The 12,917-nt window shown below is 41.7% G+C and overlaps 1 protein-coding gene across 1 annotated transcript in view; it reads right to left on the bottom strand.

Moving 5' to 3' along the window:
• afdna (afadin, adherens junction formation factor a) overlaps positions 1-12,917 on the bottom strand; it is a 91,345-nt gene that overhangs the window by 43,237 nt on the left and 35,191 nt on the right. Inside the window, exons 2-8 of the mRNA XM_079645325.1 lie at positions 9,770-9,965; positions 8,996-9,108; positions 7,249-7,406; positions 6,966-7,126; positions 3,038-3,195; positions 811-895; positions 1-74 (exon numbers count right to left, since the gene is read on the bottom strand). Coding sequence (XP_079501451.1) covers positions 1-74; positions 811-895; positions 3,038-3,195; positions 6,966-7,126; positions 7,249-7,406; positions 8,996-9,108; positions 9,770-9,965 — 945 coding nt within the window. The remainder of the gene's footprint in view (positions 75-810; positions 896-3,037; positions 3,196-6,965; positions 7,127-7,248; positions 7,407-8,995; positions 9,109-9,769; positions 9,966-12,917) is intronic.

Here is a 12,917-nt window from a genome sequence, read left to right as displayed (position 1 = left end):
TTTATCTTCCCCTTTCCTCGCCTTCCTCGCCTGGTAGTCGGGGGGTCTCTTCTTCAGCTGGAACACTAGCGCACCTGAAACACAACATATAACGTTAACTCGAACTGTCACCAATGGGAGTCTGTTTGTTAGCAAAAGCACTGTTTGGACAACGTGAGACATCGTAGGTAACATTAAGCTAAGCTGTCTTTGGCGCTTTTCTGATGTAACAATGTAAATGTCCCCTCTGTGGGAATAAGAAAGGGATTCTGATTCTGATTAAGAGAACATGAGATAGTGACTGGCTGTTGTAATGACTATGAACCATCAACAGGGGGCAGTAGCGGCCAAGAAATGAGGAACAGAGAAGAAAACGAGGAATTGGAAACTATAAATTGTGAAAGATGGGAGCGAGTGTGTGTGTGTGTGTGTGTGTGTGTGTGTGTGTGTGTGTGTGTGTGTGTACGTGTGTGTGTACGTGTGTGTGTACGTGTGTGTGTGTGTGTGTGTGTGTGTGTGTGTGTGTAGGTGTGTGTGTAGGTGTGTGTGTAGGTGTGTGTGTAGGTGTGTGTGTAGGTGTGTGTGTAGGTGTGTGTGTAGGTGTGTGTGTGTGTCTGTGTGTGTGTCTGTGTGTGTGTCTGTGTGTGTCTGTGTGTGCGTAGGTGTGTGTGTGTCTAGGTGTGCGTGCATGTGTGTGTGTCTAGGTGTGCGTGCATGTGTGTGTGTCTAGGTGTGCACGCGCGCGCGCGCGCGTGCGTGCGTGCGTGCGTGCGTGCGTGCGCGCGCGCGCGCGTGTGTGTGTGTGTCTAGGTGTGCGTGCGTGTGTGTTACCTCTGTCAGCGGGCCAGTCCCTGAAGATCTGCAGAGGACACTCCAGATCCTCCAGAATCGCTTCTTTTCCCGACTTGTCTTCTTGCTGCAAAGTAAATATTAAACTTAGCACAGAATTAATTAAATAAAATCATCATATGAAGCGACTTGTATACAAACAGTATCTCATGACAAACAGAAACAACGTACCAGATGAAGACCTTTAATTTTAAGCGATAATGAGGGATTACACGATGTATAGATTTATTTATTTTAAGATCCATTTTAGTTCTGATTTGATATAAAAAAAAATTAACCACATTTTATTTTGCAATAGATACTGGATTGTATTGCCATGAGTCCTATATGTCAGAACACTCATTGCCCCAGTAATGTGTTTCTATAGAGTTACACTTCCTAATACAATTATTCTTAGGCTTCATAAATAATGTACATTTACTGTATCTCATCAACAAGTACATTTTCGTTTACATCCCTCGTAAACATATACACACGAGCTAACAGCTACTAGCTACAATGCTAGCCCTTATTTCTCCTGCTCACTAAACTAATGGACCTTCCCTGTGCTTCAGTATCATCAGCAAATTGCTATTGACCGTCTTCCGCGTGTGTGTGTGTGTGTGTGTGTGTGTGTGTGTGTGTGTGTGTGAGTGTGTGTGTGTGTGTGTGTGTGTGTGTGTGGTCTCTGGAGTATTCACTGTATTGGCTGGAGGAACAGCAGTTATTTCATATGATTGGCTGCAGTCAGAGTCCATCTGAGAGGATAGATATGAGAGGCTGAAGGGAGGGCAGCCAAGTTCACCGTCATCGTCACACACACACACACACACACACACACACACACACACACACACACACACACACACACACACACACACACACACACACACACACACACACACACACACACACACACACAATCTGCTGCTACAGCACTCAGTCTGAAAGCAATTGAATTCCTCCCAAAGGTTTTAGTCTCAAGTAGCCTTCTGTTTCTACCAGTCTGGGGAAGAGTGTGTGTGCATTTATGAGCGTGTGTGTGTGTGCATGTGACCATGACCTTGGCTGCCTCTCAGGAGGACGATGGAGGTGTTTATTGGTGAGATAGGGAGTTGTGTTTAGTGGAGCAAGAGGTAGGTGTTAAGAAAAGGGCAATATCTGGTAGCGCATGGTGTGAATCACGACAAATAATGTGCTGCGATCGAATGTGACTCAACATCTGTTTAATGGTGTCAACTGTAGCTGGGGGGGGTTTAACCCAACTGCTCCTAAAACTAGTCTAACTCGGACGCAGATGGAACAAATGTGATGTTGGCATGTTCTGTGTGGGAAGAGGAGTGTTTGGATGATGGGTTTCTAGTTATAATAATAATAATAATAATAATAATAATAATAATAATAATAATACATTAACAAAGCACTTTAGGTGCTCAAAGCGCTTACAAGCAAGTAAAACAAAATAACAACAAAAGTAGAAAGTGCTAAGCTAGGAGGAATAAGGGCAAGGGGTTAGTTGGTTAGGAGTTGGAGGCAAGAGTGAAAAGGTGAGTTTTGAGGGATTGTTTGAATGATGTGAGAGTGTTGGCAGATCTGATGTGGCTGGGGAGGGGGTTCCAGAGTGTGTGGGGGGGGGGGGGGGGGGGGAGGCTGCTGCAAAGGCCCTGTCACCCCAGGTCCGGAGCTTTGTCCTGATGGGCTGCAGTAGGTTAGCTTCAGCAGACCTGAGGTGACGGGTGGGGGTGTGTCGTTGGATGAGGTCACAGAGGTAGGGGGGGGGCAAGGTTGTTGAGGGCTTTGAAAGTGAAAAGTAATATTTGAAAGTCAATGCGGTGTTTGATGGGGAGCCAGTGGAGGTCATGGAGGATAGGGGCGATGTGGTCGGAGCGTCGGGTGGAGGTGAGCAAGCGGGCAGCTGAGTTTCGGACATATTGAAGTTTTTTTTAGAGATGAGAGGGAGGGTCTAATGCGGGCGATGTTCTTTAAATGGAAGAATGCGTTTTTTGTGACCTGGTTGACGTGAGGGAGGAAAGTGAGGGTGGGGTCGAGGATGATGCCAAGGTTACGGGTGTGAGTGGAGGGGTTGACAATGGAGCCATCGATGGTCAGAGAAAAATCTTGGGTTGAGCGGGTAAGTGAGTTTGGGCCAATGATTAGAAGTTCCGATTTGTCACAGTTAAGTTTTAGAAAATTATTATATATATTATTATTATTATAGCAATGTTGTTACCCGGGCGATGCAGTACTCTCTGGGGTTCTCCTTCTCCAGGCCGTACTTCTCCAGCGCCTCCACCACAGCGAAGTCTGCCGTGTCTCTGGTGGAGAGCAGGATGGTCTTATACGGGATGTTGGGCTTCAGACTGTCGGCGTAGATCCGCAAAGTGCCTCCTGCAGGAAATGAAACACGTGTTAATGGTCATTGTACTCTGCAACTAAATAATAGAGCAGATCATCCTTTGCTCTCACGATAAAAGGGTAAACATACTTGTATTGTTATTTTAGTGGAGTACATTTTTCAATGATATTTCCTGCTCTTATTATCAAAACACGTGCATTCAAAAAGCTTTTTCCAGGATGGTGATTCAGGAAGTCTTTTTTATTTTCCAGGACTTCTTGTAGGACGGGGAACATTTTTTTTTTAACGTCCACAAATCCAGGTTTCATGGGAATATTGTCAAATGTTTTCTTATTTAACTGTAAATGTCATAATTTAAAATGTACCATTTAACCACTTAAGCTTTTCATACAAATTCAAATCAAAAACGTCTTATAGTCTAAATTAAATTCACACAATGTCGCTTTTGATTTAGTTTTACCCTATACAAGTGTACATCTCTGTATATATAGCTTCTCACTGCAACAATACATTAGCCTTCATTCATTTTTAAACAACTGTTTACCACAAATATATATTATTCATTTAAATACGGTATACGTACTCTAACTTCTGCCCTATTTTTAGTCAGAGACTTTCATTTTCCTACTTGCAAGACTTTCTATTTTCATACATATTTAATGAGCATGGTTGCAGTGTGTTTGAGAACAAAGAATGAAATTGCAAACGACTGCTTCTCTGTAACTCAGGGTATAAGCAGGAATCCTGAAGTCAAATGGAATCCCTTTAAAGACCTTTTTTAAGACCCTTTCCATACATTTTAAGACCTCATCGCCACTTTGAGTTTCAACCGGTTACCTTGGCGACACACTTTACCTCACATTGACTATATACAGTATTGATTGTCCTTCCTCCTTATCTTCCAACCATTTGGACGCAGAATTGCATTTCCCCATAACGATGTTGCTTAACAACCGGCGCAAACGGACCTTCGCGCGCTATCAAGCAGTGAGCGTGAGATGTCCTGTTCAGAGAACGTCAAATCCAACGGGACGCTATAAATAAACTACACACCTACGCAATGATTACATTCAGGCAGACTGTAGAATACAACCTCTTTGGACCATTTATATACTTATTGAAAACAAGCCACAAAATGTAATACCTTGGAAAATACTGTTTAATACTTTTTAATAGCTTTCATTTTCGCTAAATTGATTTTTCGACTTTTAATACTTTTTAAGACCCCGCGGACCCCCTGGTTAGTATATGACAATAAAGACTTTACCATGCTTTATACGGAATATGTCCATCCATGCCAATCAAAATAATAGTATTGATCAGTTTTTTAGACGACAGGCCATATATATGGACAAAGACGCCGACTTTTTAATATGCAAGGAACCTTCCTGTATAGAGACCACAAGGTATTTAAAGTGCTGAATAAAATGTCCTTAAAAAAGGTGAACCAAGAGAAGGAAGTGACTGACTGTAACTCATAAAAGATATATAAAAAAGTACCACACTTTCATCCAGAGGCACATATAGCCATGAGATGTGTCATCTAGAAATGATCACCTTCCTAAATCCCACAAGGAGTCTTTAGAAAACCAAACAGAAGCATTAAACAAAATGAGCTTCTTGAAAATAGCACTTTCTGCTGGGAGCACGTCACTGTCTGACCACGAGCCATCCTGAGCTGGACAGCGGTTAAAATCTGTTTTTAGAGCCGTCCATCTGTCTGTTTGACACACACACACACACACACACACACACACACACACACACACACACACACACACACACACACACACACACACACACACACACACACACACACACACACACACACACACACACACACACACACACACACACACACACACACACACACACACACACACACACACACACACACACACACACACACACACACACACACACACACACACAGGGTTTAACCAACTAATCGACTACCTTTACCACTAGTCGGCGCTGTAGGCCCTAGTCGACTAGTCGTGAAAAAAATGGAGGTAAACGAGGTGCTGCAAAATGCTCCAAAACACGTCCGACATTCTTATGTATGGCAGTACTTCAACGAAGATGTAACCAACTCCACAGTGAAGTGTCAGTTGTGTACAGCTGTACTGAAGTACAATACAAATGCATCTGCTATGCGCAACCATCTGAAGATGAGACACCCGCTGCCGACAGCTAGCACTAGCAGTAATGCTAGCACCAGTGAGCAACGGACCGGCGTCAGCACTGAACAGAGGCAAACGAACAGCAAGAAAACACGGGTCAACAGTGATGATGAGCTACGGGATTAATGCCAGCGGACACCGCATATCCCCACAATGGATAATCCACTGGAGTGGTGGGCAGAAAACGTGCACCGCTTCCCCCGCTTTCGAGGAGCTACCTGGCTATTCCAGCCACAAGCACCCCGAGTGAGAGGGTTTTTTCCCTGGCAGGCAACACTGTCACCCGAAAGCGGTCAAGCCTCCTTCCCTCACATGTCGATGCGTTGGTGTTCAAACCAAACCAAAAATATGGAAAGGTGGACGTTATCGTGGAGGACAGCGAATAAAGTGTTGCGCACTGGATTTACGTGGCATTTATGTAAACAAGAGTTTTTTGCTGTCGATTTTGAAACAAAACACATTTACCAAATTGGAATCCAAAAAGTAATTATAATCTAATGTAAAACGTAATTTATTTAATAGTTAGTTTTATTATAAAAGTACAATTAAATTACACTTTTCTATGAAAGAAAGCTACAATTGTTCTACAAGTGTATGCTATTAATAATAACACTATAAAAAACACACATACCGACAGAAACAATGCAATTGGTGCATCTCTAGTGAATACCTAATGTCCATTGGCTATAATGGATAAGCACTGGTTGTTGATCACAGTTCTCTCACAGCTGCTTCCTCTCTGCACATTTCTCAGGCTTTGTCAAGACATAAAAGTAGAAACAGTGAACAGTGAAGCTCAGGTCTCTCTGCAGATAGTAACTGAGGTTAGAGTCAGGTTTAACTAAAGCTACATAAGGACATGCAACAACAACAAAAAACAGTTGTTAAAACGCTTCATTACTTTCTAGACCTGGGGTCAGCAACTTGCATGCGGCTCTTTAAGCCCTCTACTCTGGCTCCCTTGAGCTTAGACAAAAATAAGAAGGAAATAAAAATATATATTTGTAGGATTATTTATATTTTGTTGAAAAATGTTTCGTATCTTGTATTTTGAGGTGATACTGTGACACATAATTTTTTTTTTTTAAACGGTTTTAATTAGGTCAACTAAAATATGCGTCATATCCTGCTACGGTTCCACGCCACTGGCACCGGCGAATAACCTGACCCCCGGCTCGATGAGCGAACTATGGATACATCAAAGAAAAGAAAAGTATCGGAGGAACACAGAGGGTTTAATTCTGCGTGGACAGAGTTATATGCTTTCACAGCAATATAACTAGTGGAGGATCACTTCTTGTTCAGGGCAGGGAAGGCTACGCAGTACGCAGTCTACTGTCCTGCAGCCTCTCTGTTGGACTCCGGTACTGCACATTACTCACGAGACGTTGTATTAAAAATAAATGAGTGGGGGGCGAACGCGCTAACCACTCCACCAACACCACAGTCACCCAGTTGATGGTCACTATTTTACACGTTCTAAATAAATCAAATTAAAAAATCTAGATGTATGAGACTCTGAACTGTGCTAATTTGCTTTTCGGAGCTTGTTCTAGGTTTGGATAGACAAAAAGTGTTTCATTTCTGTATAAAAAGGGTTCATTAGAAGCTCCACAAACCTGAGTCCGGCCTCCCGTCGCTGCTCATGAACTCCTGCATGCGTTTCTCCAGTTTCTGCTGGCGCCTCCTCTTCATCACCACCTCGGGGTTGGAGATGGTCCTCGTGAAGCTGGTCTCCGGCATGTCTTTGTAAACCTCTGCCGCCAGACGGTTGTTTTCCCTAAAACCACACAAATGAGGCGGGGAGAAGACGGAACAAATACAAGACAGATGGAGGGAGAGAAAGGTCAAATAAAGATATATCCTCTCCAAGGCCATAAAGACGGATGGTTTTCTTCCTACCCGTCCTCTCGGTTGAGCGCCTGCTCGTCTCCGTCGGGGATCCGGGCGAACTCCTTCTCCCTCTTCTTCTCCTTCTTCTTCTCTTTCTTAGACAAAGTCCTCTTGAAGTTCTGGATCACTCCGTCTTTCTCCTTCTCCGGACCATTACTCTGACTCTTCTGGGAGAGAGGGGATGAAGAGTTAGGGATGTGGTCGAAGACACTTAGGAAAAGTGTGCTACCGTCTGTACACGTCGGTTTGCTATCCTGGCTCCAAAATGGTGGAATGAGCTCCCCATTAGGCGCGTTCACACCGGAGTACTTTTCCCGTTTGGTTCCGATAGTTTCTGGGATTTTGCGTTCACACCAAAAAGAGTTCATGAGAACTTTTACCCCCTTTTTAGTCCCTGCTAGAGAGGTGGTACTTTCCTGGGGAGAAAAAAATTCAAATTTCTATTGGCTGGGCGAATTGCAAACCACGCCCCGTAAAACTCGGAAAAGTTTTTTGAAGCCGCCATTTTATTTGCTGGCATTAGCATTATTATAATTAGCATTATTAGCATTAGCCCCGCACACCAATGGAGATAGAATAACTTATGGCAACACAAAAAAAACATGGGAGCCGTAGAGATGAGGAGGTGTCGGCGTTCCGGCGATTTATTCGGAAGGCCAGTCCCCAACTCCGGGGACTTCCGGCCGGGGACTTCGGGTGGCAGTATACACCGTGAAGTTGTTTGCGGCCTGCCAGTAAACCCAAAGCAGAAGACGAATAAGTGACGTCAGCGGCTTCATTTGCCTGATCTTCCCTCAGGGACTTATTCCGGTGTGAACACGATCTGTTCTTTAGTTCCATGGGGGAACTAAGAGCAGGGAACTAAGTACGGCAAAGTACTTGGTGTGAAAGCGGCTATTGACATCAGGACAGCAGAAAGCTTACACATCGTCCGGCGCAGACTGAAAACGCATCTCTTTCGACTCCACTTTGAGCAATAAAAAAAACGCACTTATATACTAACAAAGGGCTAGCTTATCTAAAGCCAGTTGAGTAGCACTTGAAATGTTTTAGCTCTATGAAACCTGATGTACTTATATGATTCTGTTTTCTTGAAGTTTGTATCTTCTTGGTCGAAAGCACTTATTGTAAGTCGATTTGGATAAAAGCATCAGCTAAATGAAATGTAATGTATGTATGGCATAATGTACTCAATAAATAAATACATGAACCATATAAATATGCAGATGATCTTCCACAATTATCTTACGAATTAACATCTGATCATTTAAGTGTGATGAAGGGTTAAATGTAGTTTTAGACATTATTTATTGATGTCTAACTCACTAAGACATGACCTACATTTAACAGATGCTTATTTACAGATTAGAGCTCAGAAAAATGCCAAAAATAAGGGCATATATCACAGTAAGTTTGTAAATGTGGCTGTTGGAACTGGGGCAAAACCACACCTCTTTAAATAACCAGAGCATAATTAAACTAACAAATTATGATCTTATAATGATGGATTTCTCCCTTTATAACTGCATTGCAATATCGTTTATTCTAAAACATAAGTTCTTTTTTGTGGATCTGTGTGGGAAATATCCGATGACACTATATCACATGGTCTTGGTTTGTGCATATAATATCACATGTAAAACACAATACGTCTCCACATAACAACTCTACGATGTGATATATGAACGAGTCAGCTCAGCAGTGAACTGACTGTTTAAAGGTCAAACAGGTGAGCAGACAGCAGAGAGCAGCCGACCTTGAGCAGGACGTCGTTCTCGTTCTTCAGGACGAAGCGTCCTTCCCGGTCGTCTTTGTTCCAGTTCAGCTGAACAACAAGAGGCTTCTCGTCCAGGTCCAGCTGACGCTCTTCTAACACACAGACACAGGTTCATACGACAGTCAAACTACGGCTAATCCTACCGCTCAGTCATTTGAAGACAACTCTCTTTCAATTTAATATTGAATTATCAATGTCTTGCACAATTAATGTACATAAGATATCCTGCATTATATTTTGTTATTGGACATTTGTATTTCCACATGTATATTTTTTACTTTTTAATACTATTTTATTTCTAGTGTCTTTATTTCTCTTATGTACATTGCCTTGTTTTTGATGCTGCTGCAATGCAAACATTTCCCAAATTGGGATCAATAAAGTATCTATCTACCTATCTATCTATCTATCCATCTACCTACCTAACTATCTATCTATCTATCTACCTACCTATCTACCAACCTATCCATCTATTTATCTATCTACCTATCTATCTATCATTCTACCTATCTATCCACCTACCTATCTACCTACCTCTCTATCCATCTATCTATCTATCTATCTACCTACCTATCTACCTACCTACCTCTCTACCTACCTCTCTACCTACCTATCCACCTACCTATCTACCTATCTATCTATCTACCTACCTACCTACCTACCTACCTACCTCTCTACCTATCTATCTATCCATCTATCTTTAATTGTCAAGATTTATTTAGATCCCTTGTACCCCTAGTTTGTGAGACTCACCGCCACTGACGTGCACCTCGTACAGGGAGTATTTTGGCGAGGAGAGCATCCTCATGTCGGGTCTGAACTTCTCGGCTAGCGTCTCGATGACGTCCTGCGTTGTCGCTGTGCTCGACACTCTGATGCACTTGGTGGCAAAGTTACCGGCGACCCGGTCCTGGAAGTAGAACCGCATCACACCATGGAACTCCAAATCCTGTTCAAAAGACAAAGAGTAAATGTGTTAATATCTATCTTCAATATTCAAGGCTGTTACTGTCATTCGTACATAGCTACAGTGTAGTTATATCAATGAAAATCTTAGGTCACAGGCTCCTTCTACGGTGCAATAAAACAGATAAAATAGTGCAAGTAAATACAAATAAAAAAGAAAATAAAGCGGAAAAAGGCAGAGTTGGAAAGGAGCAAAAGACACGGCAGCCATCATCACCGGCACCATCTTATGCAAACCATTAACTGTGAATATATTCGGCATTCATGACGACAGGTTATACATTTCAAACCATCCAATTGATGACTCTCTGTTTATTTTTACATTGCAAGTAAACAGAGAGCAGTCAATGCTAATGAAGGACTGAGGAACAGCGTGACCGTTCAGCAACCTCAAGAGTCACAGGAGGAGAGCAGCCCCATTGGCTGAGAGCCAGGAAGTGAAGTGTGTCAGCAGGCGTCGTGACGACAGAGAGAGAGAGAGCTGTTTGTTTCTTTATTGGCTGACCTGTCTGTCACACCACAGACACTCACTATTGTGCATCGCAGCCGACCTCATCAACAGTCCTTTCTACTAAAGTTTAATGGAGAAATTAAATGTTTATATGCCTAATTTATTACCTCAATAACATGGGTTAAACTGCTAGAGATCTGACGTAATTGCATATCTATGTGTCATGCTAGCGTGTACGAAAGTCCATATTTACAAGGATCCCTTTCATCGCCAAATATCTAAACAAATGTCATTTTAGCAAGACTTCACCTCACTGTATGAAATGTGCCAATCTAGGATAATCACAGCCTTATCAAATTGAACAGCCACACACAAGAGGCAGCATTGTTTATTCTGTATGTTCCTAAATGCTTTGGTGTCTTAATGCGGTATTTTGGAGCCACTGTTCACCATTTTTATCATTCTTAAATAGTCAACATTTAATATTTGCACTAAATCGGTGTGGTCTACAAGTTGCTGCATTATTGCAAATTGAGATATAGTAGAGCATGGGAATGTCTATCATCATAATACTGTAAGCACTTAGACCAGGGGTGTCAAACTCAAGGCCCGGGGGCCAAACCCGGCCCGCGACTTCATTTAATGCGGCCCCTCAAGAGCTTGCAAAGAATATAATATGTTTATTATACGGTTGCATGCCGATTTAAAGAAGCACGTTGCCCATAAACTACATGTCCCACAATGCATCTGAAATTTGACTTTTTTTCTCAGAACAAGTTTTTTTCTCAGAATTAGATTTTTTTTTTAAATCATTTTTTAACATTCTCACTGAAGAGACTTGCAATTATTTGCCCCAGACTTCTGCTTTCAGACGTGGTTAATTATTAAGTTATTACCCTATCTGATAATAATCCAATGCAGAGGCAATAATGAAATACATTATTTTATATATATTAAATATTTATATATGTATTTTGATATATAGTCTTAAAGTTACAACTGGCCCTTTGAGTGCAACCATAATGCTGATGTGGCCCGCGAAGAAATTGAGTTTGACACACATTCATTCATATTCCTCATTCATGACTAAGCAACATGACACTCCTCAAATACATCTTCAAGATCCCAGTTTTAGGATGATGTAAACTCCTATGTGGCGTATTGTTGACTTCATGTGAAACCCCGAGTATCCACCCTTACTATTCACATGGGTGGATTAGTAAATACTTCAACTCAGCTTTTGTTTTAGGGGAATTCCTATTTCCCCCATAATTACTTCCTAACAACATCATTCTTTGCCAGGAAACTCCTCAACTTCCTGGCCCATAACTAAAGCGTCACCATTTATTGTGTTTAAGACTTATCTGTTTTATCTTGAAGGTGTTGGTCTAAGGAAACCACTGTCTCTCTCTTACACACACACACTCTCTCACAATACACAGGAGGAAACACTGCCAATTTCAATACTGCATGTGGAAGCAGCAGGATGAAAAAGACACCCGGGGGGCGATCACTGTATGCGATGTAAGTGCAGATTTATTGCTTACATGTTGACATTTCCCTCTTCACAAAGTCTATAGAACAAGAATGTCTTAGATGTACACACACACACCCCGTCCTGATATAATCGCATGTAAGCAGAGCTGCTGACACAGCATGTGTGTGCACTTACACATTCGTTAGGGCTTAGCCGTGAAACTGGCCTCATATTTCATTTTAACTGCCATTGAAACGGTCTCAGAAAGCCTCAGATCTCAGAGGGAGCTTGTCGACATTAAACAGCTAGTATGGGCTGGAAAATTAATAGAGGACATAATCTCGCTCTCAGCAACAAAAAAGAATCTGAAGCAAGACAGAATTGCTCCTTTAACACCACAGTGAAGACACACTAGGGCTGCTCAATTAATCGTATTTTAATCGCAATTACGATTATGGCTTGCAACGATTACGAAAACAACGTAATCGAAATAAAACCATTATTTTTTTATTATTTTTACTTTTTTTTTTAATTACTTTTTTTTTCAGTTGAATTATACGTCAAGTTCAGGGTAATCAACTGTTAAAAACATACTGTTCAAAAAAGAATTCTCCAATAAATGTATGTTTTCAAAGTAAAGGGATAATCGTTTTTAATAATCGTGATATGAATTATTGACCCAGCTTAGAAGCGTGCATATATATCGCTAAAAATAAGCTCAAACAGACGTATTATTATAAGCTTTAAAGTAAAAGAGAGAGGCTTTTCCTTGGAAGAAACGGCACCATTTTCCTTTTAAGTTCTCCAAGGTTTTAATTCATAAAAAACATTTCTGTTTTATGAAGTCAGGTGTAGATGATGTGCCTTCAAAAGCAGCCGTGAAAATCCTGACTGAGGTTCTTCCCCGGCGTCGGCAGCTTTTTTGACAGGTTGCCAATAAAGCAATTTTGAATTATAAAGAGGGACGTCGCTGCCAGCATTCCTGCCAAACAACTTTTAAGGTGAGA

The sequence above is a fragment of the Notothenia rossii genome (genome assembly GCF_949606895.1).
Source record: "Notothenia rossii genome assembly, chromosome: 8".
NCBI lineage: Eukaryota > Metazoa > Chordata > Actinopteri > Perciformes > Nototheniidae > Notothenia > Notothenia rossii.
This window is presented reverse-complemented; position numbering and strand designations above follow the sequence as displayed.